The sequence below is a fragment of the Seriola lalandi genome, unplaced genomic scaffold, assembly GCF_002814215.2.
Source record: "Seriola lalandi dorsalis isolate HSWRI2012SDOR001 ecotype SW California unplaced genomic scaffold, Sedor1 jcf7180002054360, whole genome shotgun sequence".
NCBI classification, from domain to species: domain Eukaryota; kingdom Metazoa; phylum Chordata; class Actinopteri; order Carangiformes; family Carangidae; genus Seriola; species Seriola lalandi.
The window spans coordinates 63,341-83,112 of record NW_019524913.1 but is presented as its reverse complement, the minus strand read 5'-3'; the positions used below and the strand labels follow the sequence as shown (position 1 = coordinate 83,112).

Genomic DNA, 19,772 nt, shown 5'->3' with positions numbered 1-19,772 from the left:
CTATACTATGACATTTTTATGCCTTGCTATACTATGACTTTTTTTTGCCATTTTTATGACTTACTATACTACTGCTTTTTTTGACCTTTTTCTGTATGGGCATTCCTGAATGTGAATTCAGATCTGATATGTTAACAGTTTGGTGAAAAAAAACAAACAATATCTTTGTTTTGGAGGGTTGTTGCGTCCCCACCAAAGTTGAAACCAAACCTATGCCCTTGGTCTGCCAAACTTTTATATTCATAACTTGAGTTTCACTCAAGTTACTGAACAGAAATAAAGACACAGGCAAAGATAGGTTTTATTACATATTTATTTTTACATACACAGAATCCAAATATTTTTTTAAGATACATCATGCCATGCACATAATTGTATGAGCAGTGTTGATTATAAGAAAAGACTTAAAACATAAGAAAACAAATAAAAAAATTTAAACTTAAAAATTCCAAAATGAAATGAAAGTAATAAAATAGTTAATAAAAAGGTTTGGTTCAGGTTTGACTAATCCTCTTTTGTGGATTTCTATTTTACTCTTTTTGTAATGATGCCAGAAGGCTCACCAGCATCCTCCAGCCCCCGTTTCATTGATTTAGACGCTAGAAGAAGAACAAAGACCAATTAGAAATCGACAAGTCTAAAAGAATAAACAGCTGCCTGCCTTTTCTCTCAAGTCAACAAACATACCAAGATGTCTTTCAAGAGCCTCCAGCTGCATAATTTTCTCCCTCATATCTTCTTGTTTTTTCTTCATTTGAGGAGACTTCATGTCTTGTAAGTGGTCCTCACGGTCCTTTTCTGCCTTCTCTCTCTTTTCCACAGCTGCCCGGTACCGACTGAGCAGATCTGTCGATCAAAGAAAAAAAAAAAAAAAAAGAGCTATTAAAGCACAATATGACTAAACACAACCATAAAAATAAACTTAAAAAATGACAAATTCATGTCACCTATTTGTTCTTTAACAGCGTAGTAAGGCTGGGGGATGGGGGCTCCAAACATTTTTAATGCGCCAGTTGGTGGGGCTTTGTTCTGTTTGCCTCCGAACTTGCCCTTGGCACTGATACAGTCTCCCTCCCGTGTCAGTATGGTGGGACAATGCATGTTGTTCTGCACCACCTGTAAGCGACAGCACATTTAGAGCAACAACAACCGTCAGCCAGTTAGTCTATGGCACTGCTCTGTCAGCAAGCATCACTCACCATCCGTCTGTAGTTGTTGGCAGACTCCAAGTCATCAATCAGAAGAGTCTCTCCAAGGATGTTTTTAAACACTACAGAATGAGCACAAGCAGAAAACCTTTAGACATGTTTTAACAAACTTAAACACATTTAAACTTGTTTACTACTTATACTACTGAAAAATTTTAAAGGGGAGTTAAGAGCGTAATCAAGATGGCTAAACATTTTGTAACCAAATATTTATCTCTTACATTAAACCATATATACCCTGAATCAACAGACCAACGTCTGACCTATGAAAAAGAAAATTATTACTACATTATAAAAAATATTTAATGCTGTGAAAGACGCCCAATTTCTCCTCCCATAAAGGGGCCCCCTGTTAGGGACCCCTCATATCCTATGATTTCCTATGTTGGATACCAGGTGGAACCATTTACCCAAAACTCAACAGGAGTGGTGGGGGCATGAAGGAAATACCCCAACAACAGCAAACACAAAGAGACCTGGGTAGCTTCTAGAAAACCACAGAAACCCTGGACTTGTGCTCTAAATCTGCGATGAAAAAACAACACGTAGGCAATGTTACACTGCGCCGCGGAAATCCATTCAAGAAAGCTCACCTTTGTCACAGCACTCCTGGTTGTTGGGGTAAATTAGGAGGTCTCTGGCATGGACCGGGTTCCCAGGGGGATCAAAGAGCATGTGGCCATTTCTCATGTGTGGCAGCGGCCTGCAAGCAATTCAGACTTTAGAAGAGACACTGCAGAGGTGATCTGACATTTAGGGCTAAAAGAAGCAAACTAAAACCATGCACTGTTCACTGCTTTAAAGGGCGGGTACTAGTGTCACTGAAAGATTTAGCTCCTCAACAAGAAATCATGTACAGTATGAAATCATGTACAGTACACTAAATTAATAAGGGTGTTTTTCCTGCTCGTCTGGGCAGCTGTTGACAACCATTCATTTCTGTATGTTTTGAAAATTAATTCGCAGACTCTACAAACTTGCTTGAGATCCACTATGGTAAATCATCAAGTCTGCAGTGTTTTAGTTACATTAGGGATGCTACTAATGATTATTGCCATCATCGATTAAATCTGCTGATTATTTTCTCAAATAATGAAATATTTATTTGGTCTACAAACAGCCAACAACTCAAAGATATTCGGTTTACTATGACAATTTTCTGACATTTCATAGGCCAAAATTAATCAATTAATAAAAAAAAATCTGAACATTAATAATGTGTTGTATAAATTTTAAACCAATCTTCACTTAACCCAAAAAGTAAATGCTGTTAATGGCAGGAAAAATACATTTTAAACTCTCAAACTGTACACTGTAACTGAACATGGTTTTTTCATCAAAAGCTAAAACATGCAACAGTGAAGGTATAATCCTTTAGGTCACCGTCATCAGCACATAAACCACACCAAAGAACAGCAGGAAGTTGTTCCTCCCTTTCATAGACGATTACAGTAATTATAGTCGCCATTATTTGTATAGTAAACCAAAAGTTAAGAAAGAAACTAAGTCTTGTATCATAACAAAGAATTTATATTTACACTTTTTATTGCCCTATATTGTCCAAGTTTCAAAGCATGCATAATTTATATAAAATTTCCATTGAATTGAAATCTATATAATAACTGGGTGAATGAAAGCAGGACTTCACTGTAGTTGTCCTTGTTGCTTAATTTTAGGCAGCCTGTGCAACTGGGTGCTGCTCAAGATCTTTAAATTACTGTTGTTGGAAGGCTTGGAGGAGACTATAATCAAAGACACACAGGAATATCATCAGGAAAGCTTCTCAGACGCCAACAACAAAACGGAAATGAATGATGATGCATGAAGGTATAATACCAACAAGGTGTTGGGCTTGATGAACACACAAATACAGCTTTAAATTGCTGGAAGCCAACTGTCTGAGCTTTTTAGTGTCACATAAGACCTTGAACTATATTTGTTTGAAAAATCATCGACTCAAACTGTGTACCTGTTTTGTGGTTGCACATAAATGCTGTCCAGGGGCATGACCTGCTGCCTTCCCTGGGTGTCTCTATGGATTCTCCGTGCTGCTTCTGATGTTCTGGTGATGACACAATCCATGTCACCCCTGATGAACCAGGAGATGACTCTCGCAGCAGCGTCATCCTGCACATAAGCCAAGTGGCCAACCTGCATTCAAAAAGTAAAGTTTAAAGACTCATCGCCTTTCCTCACACAACTCAAACTCGCACACTAGCCCAAACATCGCTCGGACACATCTGCATGGAGTCAATGTTTCCCTAAATGACTCACATTTTAAAAAAAGGTTCTAAGCCAACAAAAAAAGTCCCTTTTCTATGACATTACCATTCCCAAAACATCCTGCTGCCCCCTGAAGTTGTCACGGACGGAGTAGACTCTTCTGGGCATTTTCAGAATCCTATCAGCTTCTATATTCTTCTCTTTTAGGAGTTTGTCGATGTCTGGGATCTAGAAAGAATTAAAAATCCAAGAATATCATCTCCCAATAAATATGTATAGATGAGATCACAGTTTCTACATATACTGAAAAGTAAAGTGAAAATAGAATTGAAATCTTACAGATAAGGGTTGTGCTATTTTCCTGTTACTCAGCACATTTCTAACTTCAGTCTCTTTGATATTTGCAGTCAGGTATTGATCTGGTATGGAAGAAATACTTTCAGTTAGAGTCACACAAACATACATGGCAGCACACTGCACAGACAGAAGCAAATAACAAAACAAAAGTGAGAGAAGGTGAAATCCTACCTGTTAGCAAAGTGAGGAGTTGCTTGTTATCAGAAAAAAAGTCATTTTGTGCAGCAACAATAACCTCGAGGTCAGTTTTCTTCTTTAACATCTCACTCATTTTCAGTTGGCTCAATGCATCTAAAATGGTAAAAGACAAACAAGAGACAAAGTTAAAAAGGTTAAATAAAGCAAACTGGGAATCTAACATCACACTTTCCAGTTATTTTTGGTTTTATTTGCTCAAACCTTTTAAGATATTCATCAAATTCAGAGGGTGTTTTATTGGCATGAAAGTTTCAGTAACAATGGTGTCAAAGCATCAAAATACACTTCATCTGTGTTCACAATAACAGAAAACAACAATAAAACAACACCAACATCAATATACAATATGTGTCTAGGTTATTCACTGTCCTTCATTTTGTGGCATGTTCATATATACTGGATATGCCATGTCTCCTTCTCCCAGGAGTATTTTTAATTTTTAGATGTCATTTAGTAAAATTTAAAAGTAAATGTTCCTTATTTTAGTGAATGACTTACATTTTAGATAATTTACTGCTACCAGTCCAACACAATGAAGGGGAACTGAGTTTTGTTTCTGGTCTGCAGCTCTGTGTCTGAACTACATTTTTACCAAAGAAAAAGTCCACATGAAAACTGTTGACAGCAGTTTTTTGATTCAGAATAATGGAGACACTTCCTCTAGAAAGAACGGTTCCTCTTTAAATGCAATTTTTAATGCTGTTAAATTCACATCCATTGTATTAGGCTACTGATATTTTACTAAGAGATATACGTCTTAAACTTATTTACTCAAAGTTAGGTTGTATAAACTTCAGCCCAGCTTCAGGGTTTTGTTAAAGAATAATAAAAAGAACATCATACCATTGTAAAAATGGAAGGTGAGCTCAAAGGGAAACAGGGTCTGAGGAAGCATTGACACTTGAGGTTGGAAGCAGAGGGTGTATGCACTGCCATCCTCACCAGGACTGTTCTCCATGATAGCCAACCTCTGTGGAAAATAAGTACAATTATCATATGCAGGGTCCTTACGTGCCACAATAAATCTTCTAAAGAGGAACGGTTACTCACAGTGATGTGGGCCTGTCCCTCTGCCAAGCTAATACAATGTGTCCTCCTTTTGCCTTCAAACAGAGGCAGGTTTTTGTTGCCAGAGCTTGTTATAGAAACAACCACCTGCCCGCCCAGGTCCTGCCCTGCTGGGTTTCCATACGAGTCCTGGAATTGATCAAGGGAACTCAGTCTGAGTTAAGTCCAGCCACACGTACCAGCTGATAAACCACCAATACCACAGATTTAAAATTCATATATCTAACAATAAATAAACATTAATGATGAAAGACTGACAAGCTCCTGGTCAACTCACCATTATCCTCAGAGTCATGTTCTCCACCAAGGTTCGGTTAGCAATGTCCGTGCAGCAGGAAACGACTGGGGCTGGTGGCTGGGAGTCGGGTGCCAGTTTGACAGGCTGATTGGCTACCACATTTAGAGTAATCTAGGAGAGAGGAAGCAGTGGTGAGGTCGGTCATTTCTCTCAGGGATTATGACCTACAGACCTGTACAACATCCCTGTTAAATAACAATGATTATAACAACTCCACATGCTTAATATAGTATCCATATACTTTGAGTGTACGGATTGTAGGTTCAACCGACCTGATTACTGTACAGGTAGTTTGTTGCGTCGATGCGCAGAGAAAACTGGACAATGTGTTTCCCAGCACGCTCTGGGATTTCTTTATCTCTGCAATGAAACAGGCAAAAACAATATTTACATATTTACCATACAGACATTTGAGTGGTCAGCTAACGATGTAAGAAAGCAAAAAAGAGCATTAACGAAAATGTCAAACTATTCCTTTAAACATCCTGCAACAACTAGGACAGAACAGAAACAGGATGTGCCAGCATCTTACCTAAAGTGAAAACAGTCTTTCCTTTCATTCTCCATGGGTTTACTACACACCAGCGGGGTGGCCTAGAGGGAATAATAAATATTAGCTAAAAGAAAAACAAATAAATATCAGTGGCGGTTCCTCTGTCTGTTAGCAAATCACTCACTGTTTGTGGAGGAATTTTCCCTAACGGCACTCCCTCCCACAGCCACATGGATGCAGCAGCTGGGTTAAAAGTTGTCATTGGGCTTCCTTCATCAGACACCACAGTGACAGAGAAGACTGAACAGACACACACACACAGCTGCTCTTAGTTTTGCAAAGACAGAGATTAAACCAGCTGCATAAGGTGAAACAAATCAGGGTTGAGTCAGAGAAGAGAGAAGAGGTACAAATGCAAACCTGGGAATAAGCCTCCTGCTGGAAACATGGCAGTGGTGTCATACTTCACTGACAGGCTGACAGGTTTGTTGGGATCAGGTAAAACGGTGAGATTCACAGATGGACCAGGGATGGGTTTGTTATTGAAGGAACCTTTAAACTCCAGCTGATAGTACCCCCTGGTGGAACAACAGGGTAACAACACTGTCAATAGTAACTGGTGGGACATTAGCTGTGCCTAATTTCAGGAATCAACTCACTGATTTGAGATAAAGCTTATTGATTATTATATTGTAACACTCACTTTGGTCCGTTCACACTAGTAACAGTGAAAGGGGCTTTCCCTTCTAAGTTCACTGGTTGTGAAGTAACTGCTGCCGTCACCTAGAACAACAAGAAGATCTCATGACATTTACATCACTCTGTCCAACTCATCGGTTACTGACCATCAGTGACATCAGTTACTAAAAATGTGTAAATGTACAAGGCCTGGGCTGTTTGTATCGCCTGTCACGCTAACCTTCAGTGCTGGTGGTGAGGGCCACAATTCCACCACAACCCTCTGGTCTGAAGACGGGTTTCCCCACTCGTCAGAGAGTTGGATAAGAAACGGCGTGGGGATGCCGTGGCCATTTAACACCTGCAAAGGCTTGCACATAAAAAAAAGAAGAAAAAAAAGCTTTAATTGTCATTTGGACCTGCTGAACATAAAAAAATACACAGCTGTGAGATAAGTCTGTCTTACCAGCTCTGGCCCACTGACTAGTTGAAGCTGTGCAGGGTTTCCAGCGGTCACTTCCACCTTGACACACGCCACATATTTCTGGTAGGTGAAGCACATCTCTCTCCAGCCAGGAGTCCCACACTGGAAACGTATTCCTGTCACCTTGACAGAACTATTCCCCTCCTGATTTGAACACACAGAGTGAGGACGTTTACATCAACCTGCAGTACAATAGGTGGAGCACATTTGGACAATCTGTGCTGTCAGTGGGTTATCAATATTGGAATGACTTACGGCTCCGACTTGCAATAAGGGAGTGTCTTACATATCACACCTTTAAGACACATCTCAAACACTGGCTTAAGTTAAAACAGATTTGTGGTCACTTTTACCGCAGTATGCACCAAAATGTATTCTCTTTCTGTTTGTGTACTTCATATTTGTACTAGTGTATTGTGTCTTGTAATGTTTTTTGTTTTATATTACCTGCCTTGGGACTACGGCTGTAAATGAGCATTTTTGCTACAATCTGGCATGTTTACATTCTGTATTTTGAACTGATGTTCATTTACATGCATTGTCCCTATCAAATAAATAAACAAACATCTTTTAATTCTCTATTTGCTCTCTGTCTCCTTTGCTCCCTTCCTGAGCCATACTAGGTTTTGGTGACCCAGCCTAGGTATTGTTAAAAAACTGTGAGGTTTGGTGTCGACGTCTTATATTTTTCAAGCCATCGCTCATCCTGGTGCACCTCAGGTATCTCAGGAGCGCCACTTGCTTGCTACATAACTTAGTTTTAACAAGTTCAAACAAACTTTACAGTTCATGGGCACATTGTTTGGCCATTGCCAACAGTATGGGGGAACACACTGTCTTCTAATGACTGCATACTCAACTGCTGGCCCTCTACCACAAAGCCACTTCCCTGTCCATGCTGCTTAAGCAGAGAAGGAATATTCACTTTCTTCTTTTAATCTCAGGAGGTGTTCCTTATCAGTGCAATTATGCAAAGTGCAAAGTTTTACTACCTTGGTTACTTGGTTTGGAGTTTAGATAGGAGACAGAGGTGAGGAGATCAGGGTGCATAAGAAAAGTGGAACAGCAGTATGCCTCATACCTCCCATTGTTATATAGTGGAAAATATATAGGACATTTGGACCCACAACTGGCTGCAAAACATCTGGAATACTCTTTATGAGCTATTAAGTAGTTATTTTAATTGAATTTTTTTTTTTTAAATACATACAAATTACTTTGTTTGGGGGAAAAAAAACTAAGCTAGGATGAAGACAGAATGAGTGAACGACTGCATTTTAATTTGGGGGGGTGAACAATTCCTTTACTCTCCTCATTTTAGTTTTAAATGTGACTATCTCTGTTCCTACCTGCCATATAAAGGTGATGGCTGATTTATCCAGCCCCTCAGCTTCCACTGTCATGTGGTTTACACAGATGGAGGTTAGCCTCTTGGTTTCATTGTCAAACCGGTCCACAAGCTCCAAGTCTGTAAGAGGAAAACATTGTGTCATCTAGTGTGAAACTTAGCATGAAAAAGTATGATTTTTGTCTGATCAGGTTCATACTCACTGATGTTTTCAGAGAGAGTTTCACCCAGCTTCACTGCGCTTTGGGGCAGAGTTGCTTTTAGCCGATGTGGTTCATTTGGACGAGGTCTAAAAACAAAACAAGTAACAATGCTGATTTTTACTTTGTTAAATGAATGTATCCAATGTTAAATGTGTCCATTTGAAGCTACAGCCAGGAGACAGTTACTGTATCTTAGCTTAGCATAAAGACTGGAAAACCTCCGTTTCCAGAGTGGTATCCATCTTCTAACCCAACAAGCAAATTTCCCAAAGTGAACTTTTCCTTTGAGCTTGCAATCACAGCTTTGAGTTTAGTATGTGGCTTACATTATAGTAAAGGAGACAGACACACTCTGGTCTTGGTAGGACACCTGGAAGAAGCGTTGTTCATGGACCTGCGTTGGGACCATTATATCAGGCAGTTTCCCCTGCACCAAATATTTCAGATCTACCTCGCTTTTCCAATTAACCTTAAACACAAACACAGTAAACAATCAAAAGTCAGTGATAAACTGGGCAGTGTTCAGATAAAATGACCCCTAAATGTGATTTATTGTAGAAATGTGCCCCCCCACCCCACCCCACCAAACCGAGAGTAGCTCTGAAATTTGCAAAACAAGCATCTCCATAATAATATGACAGGATACAGTAAAAACAACAACAGGAATACATTGCATTATATATGCCAGACACACCTTGATCTTAGAAGCTATTTCAGCAGTGAGGGGCACGGCTCTGTAAGCCTCATCATACAGCTTATAGAACAGACCCTCCAGTGACCCTCCGGCCAGCCATTCTACCCTTTCATTGTTCCTCAGCACCAGATTCTTGTCGTCTCGACTGTATATCTTTATCAGGGAGACTCTTGTGCTGGGCATCACCTTCAGCTCCCTCACAACTAATGCTATGCTCTTCTGACTCTGGTAGAAAAAGGAGGAAGGAATGGAGACATTTGGAACAAAGTTTTAATCAGAGAATGTTACATTAGAGAGAAAGCGATAAGTGTTTAAGTGTGAAGTCTATTTTTGTTTTGTTTTTACTTACAGGCACCTCAAATTGAACTTTGAGTGTTTGTGGTTCTCCCTTGATTATATTCAGGTTTATGGGCTTTGTCAAAAGCTGTCCAGCTCCTGTGCTGCTGCAGTCAACTACTGCTGGTGGAAGGCCCTGGACCTGGAAATCCACATAGGAAGGGATGAGGATTAAGCAACAAAACATACTAAATTTATTCTTATTTATTATGATGTTTAATCAAATTTAGAAAGTTAGAAGATTAGGGTTAGAAAGATAAGACTAGTCGCTCTTTATGCATTTGGACAGAGCAAGAGAGTCCACTTCTATGTAACATTTACATGCTTCTATTAGGCTGCACTAAAGAGAACAACCACATTAACTATAATAATCATACAGACTACACCCAAATTTACCTGTCTGTCAGTAATTTGCAAAGATTCTCTCTGCACAGGCATTGAACAAATGTGAGTGTATGTGCCTGAACCTTTTTCAGCTAAATGCAGACAAAACTGAGATATCTTTTGTGCATAAAGGAAGGCTAGGAATTAGCACTCATCTCAACTCCGTGTCTAAAAAACAAAAACCAAGTCAGAAATCTTGGTGTAATCTTTGAGTATCTTGAATTCTACCGTGCTCAAAATATAGCTAAGAATCAGAAGATTCATGTGGGACAAACTAATCCATGTTTCCATTTCCAGCAGGTTAGATTTTTAACAACTGTCTTGCATAAATTAGATAATTTCTTAAAAAAATAGTTAATCAAACCAAATTGAAGGCAGACCAAAGTGTTTAGTTTGGGATTCTTTTCTTTTTTTTTTAATTTCTAAAATTTTCTTTCTTAAATCACAATAACAGCAATTCTGACCACATGTGTGTTTTGTTCCCTGGAATGAAAAACAATATTGTTTTTGGTATCTTCTATTAGAATAATGACTAGGACTAAGATGCCGTTCATTGAGATTTAATGGGTCCTGCTGGGAGTTTTTCTTGAGCTGGTAAACACACAAGATAAACCCTGGAGACACAAGACTCTCATGAGACACACAGCCTCTTACTGAACCAGAGGAACTGAAATACTGCTGGAAAAACAGACAACATATTTTTTAGTTTAAGATATGTAATAGGATGCTGAATTATGGTGTGATTAATCAAAATACTCCTTTTAAAGTTGAGAAAGGTTTCACACTCTCATCCTCTCTCACACAAACACGTTGCGTTTCCAAGCAACTGCACACCCATACCTTGCAGTGAACCGTCTGTCTGGGGTGAGCAGTGATGTTTCCAGCCTCATCACGAATTTCAACATTAAACTTGACCGGGTTTCGATTCTCTACTATGACTGGGTTGTTTTCCGTATTCACATGGAGGGAATGTGGATTACCTGAAAAACATTATAATGCAGCTGAGAAAACTACTGAATGTGTGGATGAGAAATCTTCACCAGAGTCAGACGGAGTTCAGACTCTCAGCCACAAATAAACACATTTGTGTGTGTGATGCAATATGTTTTTGTCCATTACAAGGACATTACCAGGGTCCAAAATGACAACTCGAATTGCTTGTTTTGTCCAACCAATGCTTCCAGACCTCAAATACATTTAATTTACAGTAAATTCTCAAATGTTTGGCATTTCGCTTTAAAAGTTTCTTTATGTTTCAGCTCTACAAAAGTGAGAAATCTGCATCAAAAGTGAATGCATGAATAATCTGAAAGCTACTTTGTTTGAAATTAATAAATGCTTTCTTACCAGGGAGGAGACTGATCTTGATAGTCTGCGTGTCTTTTTTCAGGCCAGGCAGGATCACTTTCAGCTCATGTGTCTGTAAAATAAAATATGGGATGGAAAAAATTTTACAGAGGATGACCAGCTGACAAGCAATATTTAATTTTTCTAACTTTGTATGCAATACGAGTTGTGACCTTTCACATTGCCTGAAAAAGCCTGATGTTAGCAGGTGTGAGTAGGCTTTTTAACCAGTGTAAAAGGGGCTTCAGAAATCCTTCATGTATGTCCTCCATTATTAAATGATTATAGCTTTTCCATCAACCTTTCTAGTAGACGGGCAAAGTTAGTATGTCTTCTGAGAGGAGCATATTTTTTCTAACCTTTGATTGTTGGTAATTCAGGACTTTTCCTCTTGCTTTGACGCCTTTTATGATATATGTGGTTCCACTGCTGTTCACTGCATCATAGCTCAGATCCAGGTCACTAAAAGTTGACAATGGTAATTGTTAAAGCAACTTTCACATCCGGCAAATTAAGGACATGAGATTTTTGATAAAAACATTTTCATGCGTTAGCTGGTGAACAATTCATGTAGACTTAAGTTTGCAAATAGTTACATATACGTGTTTTCACAAACAAAGTGGAGTGACTCACCTGCATTTAAGTACAGGCTGGAGATCAGGAAGACCCATTGTCAAGTTGCCATATTGATCTTTTAAGTGCAGAGGAATGTCAAATGGAGTCCCTACGTGAAGAGTGGAGCTCACTGTACCCGTAACAAAACTCTCAGCATTTCCCTCTGAGAAGGAGAAAAGAAGCAGAAGTGTTTGATTGGACGTTCAGAAAAGGATAATAATAAATGAACAGGACTGTTAACTCTCTGTGCTCCTGTTTCCTTTACCTTTGATGGTGAAATTGAGTTCGTAGCTTGGGAGGTTTCTGCCTCCAAAGATGGTGGCATTACTTTCACTTATTATGGTGCTGAGAAACAGTGTATACCTCCCCGGTTTGATCAGATTCTCTGCCAAATATGAAATGTTTGGAAACTGATCAATTATTTTACTTAAGCAGATAAAAATCAGACCAGCCAATAAGTAACCGAGAAAAAAATGACAATTAAAAAGAAACGTACCAATTTTTCTGAACCAGAAACCCCACTTTGGTGAATGCTGGGCCACAAAACTGATAACATCTGCATTTGTTTTAGGACCTACATATGAAAGGCAAAAAGAGCTTATAACAAAATTCTTTGGCTCCAACTTTACAAATGTGTATTTGCTGCTTTTTTGTTATCTAATTGGCTTTTTGAGGGTTCAAACTCCTGGCAAAACAAAAAGGTTATATTGATTATTTTGACTCAATTCCAGAAAACTGTAAATGGCATTTTCACTGGTTTGTAGTCTGAGTAATGAGTGAGTCTGTAAAAACAGCACGCCTGTGAAGAGGTAAATGGTATTTAAAGCCATAATAACAAAACCCCTAAAGTTATAATTCTGTTAAAGATTTTTACTTTTACACATCTATTTGCCAGTGTGACATCCTGAAGACTTTCTTTGGCAACACAGATGATCTTACCATGCTGAACTACTTTCAGCTCAATACACAGCTTTATCACTGTCGACTGGCCCACTGTTGGCATCCTGGATATTGACTCTCCCTTCTTGTTCAAAATTTCGATTCTGAGCGCCCCTGAAATGTCAAAGTAAAAGTACAAAACACAGAATGACGTTTTGGCTCCATAAAAAAGGACATTTTTCAGTATTACCACATTTTGATGCAAAATGATGACTGATACGTGAACTGGTGTGGTGTGCAGACGATGCACCGTTTTACCTAACGGCATCCCAGCTGGACGGACAGCATTCTGGGGCCAGGGGTTACCGTCTGGCCAGTCCACTTTTAGTTTATCTGGAAGCCTGGAACAACAACGTATCATTAACTTGAGTTGATAAAGTGCCATCAGGCTTCAACAGCAACATCTGGGCAGGGAAACAGACACACAACTGATAACAACTTCATAAGCACTGAATTACATCCAAAGAAAGTGATTGCTCATTGTGCTGTGTAAAGACTCATATGGTGGTTGTTCTTTGTGTTATAAATGCACTGTAGACCAGAGCACACATTAGATGCTTGATGCTACGACCGTTTCCCGAAGCTGCTTACTCACTTGGCGAAGTCATTTTCAATGTTTTTCTTGATGGCGGCATCAGTGACGGTCCTGTCGATCTTGGAAATGGGTATGATCTTGGTCATGGCATAAAGTGCTTTGGGTTCCTAGGAAGCAAATTTGTTTGTCAATCTCATGTAAAATACAAACTCAATACAATAAAAAATGAGAGTAAAAAACAAAGTCGTGTTTGCAACTTGTCAATGTATCATATCTGCTTTCTAAAAAAACAAACAAAAACTCTTAAATTGTTCAGTCTGTTGAGATGAGAAAGTCTGTATTCTCACTGAGCCGCTGTAGGATATTAGATATAGGATGATGGCAAAAACTTTTTTTTATGTTGAATCATGTAGATGACCCTGAATATTTATTAAAACCAGCGCAAATACAGTATGAAGAAACCCTAGATTCTTATTTTATAAGATGTTAAACTACTGGACATAATTTCTGAGTTACCAAATCTTTAAGCAGTTACCTCCAGTTTAGGATTTTTGTCAGTTTTGCCTTTAATAAGCAGATTTTAGACAGTGGGATAAAGAGGCAGAAAGGACTGACATGCAAGGAAAACCCCTGAGGCAAACACATTCCATAATTCCTTTCTTACCAAACACACTTCAACTTGTCCTCCTGTGGCAAAGACATCGCTCTTATGCTCTCCGTACAGCAAAAACCGAACCACAGTACCATGATGAATGGGGTTTGTTTTCTGAGACTTCACCTGTATGAAGAAGTGAGTAGGCATCAATATACAGTAGAATATAGAATCATCAAAATACATTTGTGTTCACATATACAGTACATTCTGTAAAAACAAAATAAAGAGATTCTCACAAGTTGGTCTGTTTTGTATAATTTGCCGTCCAATTCGATGGAGGAAAATGTCGCCCAGGGGTGCTGCATTTTCTTAGTGGCCAAGTCTTTTCGTGTTATGATCTCCCTGAAGCCCAGGAACTTCACTTGCTTGTCCCATTTCTTGTGACAGTTTTGGAGCCACTTCCTGAAGTCCTTCTCAATGATACTTCTTTGTGCCTGTGGAAAGTTTCAGCTCTTTAACTCTAAGAAATGGCTTGAAGCTGCATTAGAATAAATAGAGATTTATGACTACTAGGAGGAAGAGAGACTCTAGAACACCATCACCTGTCCATTAACGACACGTGTGAAGATAGTGTCCTTGCTCTTCACTTTCATCTCCAGGTCCATAAAGGTGAGCTTGTTCGTGGTGACCTGGAATCTGTCATCAGTGAAAAGCACCCCCGAAAACCGACTGTAACACTCATCGGGCACATCGTTTCCTTTCTGAGTACACCACTGAAACCTGTAAAAAATATACAACAAGACATGAGAAGACCAACAAAGGCATACACAGGGCAGCGAGAGGGAGTGGTAGGAGCAGGGGAAAGGTTTGCTTTTGAGTTTCATGTTAACACTAACCTGCTTTTTGTAGCATTGATATAATTGTTTGACATTTTGAGAAATAGGTTTATTTGCCGTCTTGCTGGGAGTTAAATGAGAACATTGTTACCATTCACATAATTATATGCTTAATATGGAGCTGGAGCTCCAGTGATTTTATCACAATAAGGTTGGTAAGATTTTTCAGTCTGAACCAAAGCAGTGGATCAACCAGCTGGTAGTCCTGCTGTGACATTGAATTTTCTAACTAATGAAAAAACAACATTTATTTATAATAACTTTTACAATCGCAGAATTAAGTTACCTTTTATTCTTTTACAATTAAAATGGAAAGAAAAAAGAACTAAACAATTAAAAAGTATTTACTCATCAATTTTGGCGTAAGGTATGAGCCGTCCATTCCAGAAACACTCAAAGATCGGCCTCTTTCCTCTTGCCTGATGCTGGACTCCAGACTCATCTTCATCATTAGCAGGTGCTGATAAACGAAGGAACAAAATAAAATCTACAATTTGATCCAACACGGACATATATCATAAAGTTTGTTCAATATCTAAGTTTGAATACCTTGCACAACATATGGGTCAGGAGGGAAAGTCTCCCTGTCGTAAAGGAAGGGATGATATCGAATTAGTCCCTCCACCGTGCCTCTGTCTTGTCCAGTGGTGGCCTTAAACTCAAACATGTCTGCAGTAGCATTTATGTACAGAGTCTGCATGTCATCGTCAACTTCCCTGAGATTCATCACACGGGGACATCTGTTAGACTTCTCCCGCAAGGTGACCTGATTAAAAGAGGAGAGTCAAATAGTAATCGTGCCATAAGCAAGATGTGGATCATCATCAATTAAACTGTTTAAGACCGACAGCCTCACCTGAATGTCAATTTTAGGGAGATGATCTGAGTTTGTAGATTTGCGACTCATGTCATTTCCATTGACTCCATGGATGTAATAATGATATATGTGACTGAAATATGGGCAAAAAAATCTTTTTAGTTAGAACTCAATCAAATCCCTGTAAAGGGACTTTGGACTGTGTTTGGGATGGCGGGGGTGAATGAACTTACGCCAACTCTCTGGTCCACTTTGCGAAATCCTCTTTCAAAAAGGTGATATGCTCAGACTTGATTCCTGTAATGACCACGGCTGTGAAGCTTTGCTTCCCAGGTTCCTCAGAAATTAATTCGTGGAGGAAACGCTGATCGTTTTCACGCACATGTGAAGAGTCACCGGGCTGCAGGAGCAGAATGAGACATCACACAGAGGATAGACAGCAGAGATGTTAACACAGAGGACTCCATATTACCTGTTACAAATCATGATTGCCTTGATTTAAAGTAATAATTACAAATATGTTCACTTAATGTGAGCAGTCTTTTCAAATAGAGCGTTTACCTTCCTGTTTCTGATGGTCCCACGGTACACATCCTCTTTGTTCTTCTCTTTTCTCTCAAATTCCTCTTTAGACAGAATCAGCTCATGAACATCTGGGGAGCCCACTGCTTTGCTGATCATCTAGAAATTGAATAAATGTTAATATTTACTGACGTGATGGAATTTAATCTCAGGGTCTTCTCAGAATCAAATTTTTTTTAATTTTTTTTAAAATTTCTGTGCTTACCCTGGTTGAGTCTCCAATGAAGAAAACAGCCTGTTTTCCTCCAACTCCAAAGTAGGATATATCACTGTTGAGACTACGAGGGACAGGAACAGGCCGAACATACCCCTCTTGCTTACTGTTGTCAAGACAAAACAAAAACCAGAATTACCTCTTCACAGTTATATACCTCCACCACTCACACTAGTTTCACTTAACATCCCTGTTTATGCAGAATCATATAAAACATTAGCCATGTGTGTGAAATTTTATCATAACTGCTATGTGAATTCTTGAGTTATGGCTAAAAATGTGTTTTTTGCACCGGTCACAGTGACCTTTGACCTTTGACCATCAAAATATAATCAGTTCGTCCTTGAGTCCAAATCAAAGTTTTTGCCAAATTTGAAGAAATTCCCTCACAGCATTACTGAGCTATCACATTCATGAGAATAGGACAGATGGATGGACGGACAACATGGACAAATGATCTAATCTGGGAACTCAGAACTAAAGAAGTTTGCACAATCACATCTAATCTGAAGATTTAAAGTAAAGACCACCAACCTTGCAAATGAGCTGTTTTCCCTGGTAAATTTAGAGAGTCTGTACACTGCCCAGTTATTGAGCTGCTTAGACGTCATCCCGCATCCATTATCTAAGACGATCACTGCAGGCTTCCCAAGACTTTCATCAAAGAGCTGGACAATAGAAAAGAGAAGTCAGTCACTATTGCAGATTCCGCTAAATTAATAGTGAAAAAAATAAGCAAAAGGTTCAAATGAAAAATATGTGTCTACAAATGATATGCAACTGTTTAACCAACCATTCGTAACTCTATTGTCCTCGTTCCTGTTTTTTTAGCTGTAGCCGACAGAGCATTGTCAATCAACTCAGCAATTGCATAAGCTGGGGAAAAAAGAAAAAGAAGCAAGTTATGAGTGATGCCACACAACCTAATCTCTCTGTCCATCTGAATTATACCAACTTGAGTAGTTAATGACTTATGTTTAAATCGCATAAGCACTTACGTAATGAATTCTGTCCCTCACTAGAGTAGTACTCATATGTCCCACACTGGATCAACGTATCAAAATGAGGCGTAAACATGATGTGCTCTTCCGTTGCCACTGGAAGAGCTTGGTCCTCCCTCTGCAGCAAGTAGAGGGTACTGCCATCCTGAAGCTTCTCTGCATTAAAAACAGTCATAATCACAGCAAATTCAGAACGAGGTCAGCAAAACTCTGTTTATAGATGACATTTATCGTACAACGTTTCAAATGTATTTGCTTAATTTTCTCATCTATATTTTATGGAAGCATATCGTTTACTTTCGCACCAACAGGGACTGATTTACTCACCATATTTGTCAAAGTCCAGGACAGTTCTGTCGGTTGTGGCCAGCACAAATATTTCATGTGAACGGATTGCAAATTCCTGTACAAAAAAAATGGCGAAAGTGAGTGCCAGCTGTAAAATTTTTTTAATTTAAAATTTTTCAAAATTTTTTGATATTTTAAAAACAAAACGACCACTGAAAAAATTATTAGGATTCACTGATAATGAAAATAATGGTTACTTGTACCCAACGAGAAAAACAGGTAGGAGTCGTGGGTAAGAGGGAGTAGAGGCGGATAATGAGGGCAAGAAAAGGAGTGTTTCACACAGAGATTGAAATCAGATACTTGTTGGTAACAGCTGACAAAAACCTTGTTAGATGCCCTGAATGTCCCTCTAGGAGGTCCGTAGTATTTTTAAGCATGAATTAAAAACATGTTTATCAAATTTAAGATGGTAATGCCTTCATATGTGCATTCAGACGGCTTCCAGATCTTTAATATACATATGGTTTCCAAAACAGTCATTTAAATGGATTTGCTGGATTGGCACACACACAGAACGCTTCCTTTATCTAACCAGTTTTGTTTCCTTAAGGCAAATGACACATAACATACACACCCATCTGCCAGTTCATTATGCACACATAGTTCAAACTAGTGCAGTCCTGCAACAAATCCTACTTACATCAAGATTAATGTTCAGTTTTTGCTGGAACTGTTTTAGAGGAGGTGTTGATTCAACATTTTGGAAGATGTACTTTGCGATGCAGTTTGTGTGCGATTACAAAATGATCATGAAGTGATCAACACCTCCCTAAAACTGCTCCAACAAAAACTTGATTGTTTCCTGATATTTTGTAGCGTGCTAATTGAATAATTAGCAAATCCATCACAATTACCCAGAGCTCAAAGTGACACTTTGACAAAGCAGGCTTAGTCCAACAATAGTCCAAACCTCAAAATCATTAAAAATCAATATAAAATAAATCAATTACATAGAAAATGCAGTCTCTTGAGAAGCTCACTTGAGAAGCTGGGACCATGAAATGTTTGTATGATTATTTTTGGCTAATTGATTAATTGATAAATGGTTTCAGCTCTGGTTGTATATTCTTTTGGGTAGTTTAATCTATACCAAATCATCGTACTTCATAATCTCTTCATATTTGTTGTATTTACAATGTACAAAGTAATAGAAAATATTCAAGTACGAATACTTGAGTATTTGTACTTAAATTTGTACTTATGTTGGCCTACAGTACTTGAGTAAATGTATTCACTTATATTTACATTTACATATTATTTGCATGTTACACATTTAACCTCTGCTAACTTCGACCAAAATATAAGTGAAAAAAAATATATAAGACGATATTCAAGTTGAAATTAAGACAATAAATTCAAATTTAAGACTTTTATATAGCTAATGTGCTAAAACTCTTCTACAACACTGTTATTGAAACTCTTAATTGGAAGATAATTAGTACAGCTGTAAGATGTAGTGAAGCATAAAGTTGAAACGTGACCCCAGATTTAAATTTAAGGTTAATAACTGAACTGACTTTAAAATATATTTAAACTGCCCCCCAAACCCAAGTAAAGTTAGAAAACTTTGCCTTGTGCAGAATTTGAAGAAAGGTATTGTAGTTCAAACCACTTGTGTTCAGCTCGGTCCCAGTAACTTTCTTGTTGTCAACGCGGCAGTCATACACACGGATCTTTCTCGGTCCTCTTCCTTCCCGCCGGGAGGACGCAGCAGAGGGACGCACACCGCCCGTGTTCAACATTTTCTACGCTACGTGTAGCCTATATCAAAGTTAGTCGTTTTTCTCGTTGCTGTATCACATATGACATAATGTCGTATCAAAGATTTCAGGAGTGGCTTTATTTCCCTTTAAACTGAATTTAACTCCTCCTCGAGTCCTTCGTGTTGCGTTCAATACCTTCGTTTAA

The 19,772-nt window shown here is 38.7% G+C and overlaps 1 protein-coding gene across 1 annotated transcript; it reads right to left on the bottom strand.

Annotated features, from left to right (window-relative positions):
• Positions 1–295: 295 nt before the first annotated feature.
• Positions 296–19,731, bottom strand: smchd1 (structural maintenance of chromosomes flexible hinge domain containing 1). Its single transcript, XM_023408388.2, has 47 exons — positions 19,436–19,731; positions 17,841–17,916; positions 17,511–17,669; positions 17,306–17,388; positions 17,047–17,180; positions 16,504–16,618; positions 16,278–16,397; positions 15,950–16,116; positions 15,756–15,849; positions 15,449–15,665; positions 15,248–15,359; positions 14,606–14,783; positions 14,300–14,497; positions 14,073–14,186; positions 13,469–13,575; positions 13,132–13,214; positions 12,874–12,987; positions 12,431–12,508; positions 12,200–12,319; positions 11,953–12,097; positions 11,679–11,781; positions 11,320–11,392; positions 10,813–10,952; positions 9,602–9,730; positions 9,253–9,477; positions 8,885–9,027; positions 8,559–8,644; positions 8,357–8,475; positions 6,990–7,151; positions 6,765–6,893; positions 6,549–6,628; positions 6,266–6,423; positions 6,030–6,145; positions 5,885–5,946; positions 5,625–5,712; positions 5,332–5,463; positions 5,037–5,183; positions 4,830–4,956; positions 3,960–4,079; positions 3,771–3,850; positions 3,537–3,659; positions 3,178–3,359; positions 1,802–1,911; positions 1,200–1,270; positions 948–1,116; positions 688–846; positions 296–599 (listed from the first exon to the last, which is right to left on the bottom strand). The coding sequence occupies exons 1-47, from the start codon at positions 19,604–19,606 to the stop codon at positions 526–528; spliced, it is 5,892 nt and encodes a 1,963-aa protein (XP_023264156.1). The 5' UTR covers positions 19,607–19,731; the 3' UTR covers positions 296–525.
• Positions 19,732–19,772: the final 41 nt, after the last annotated feature.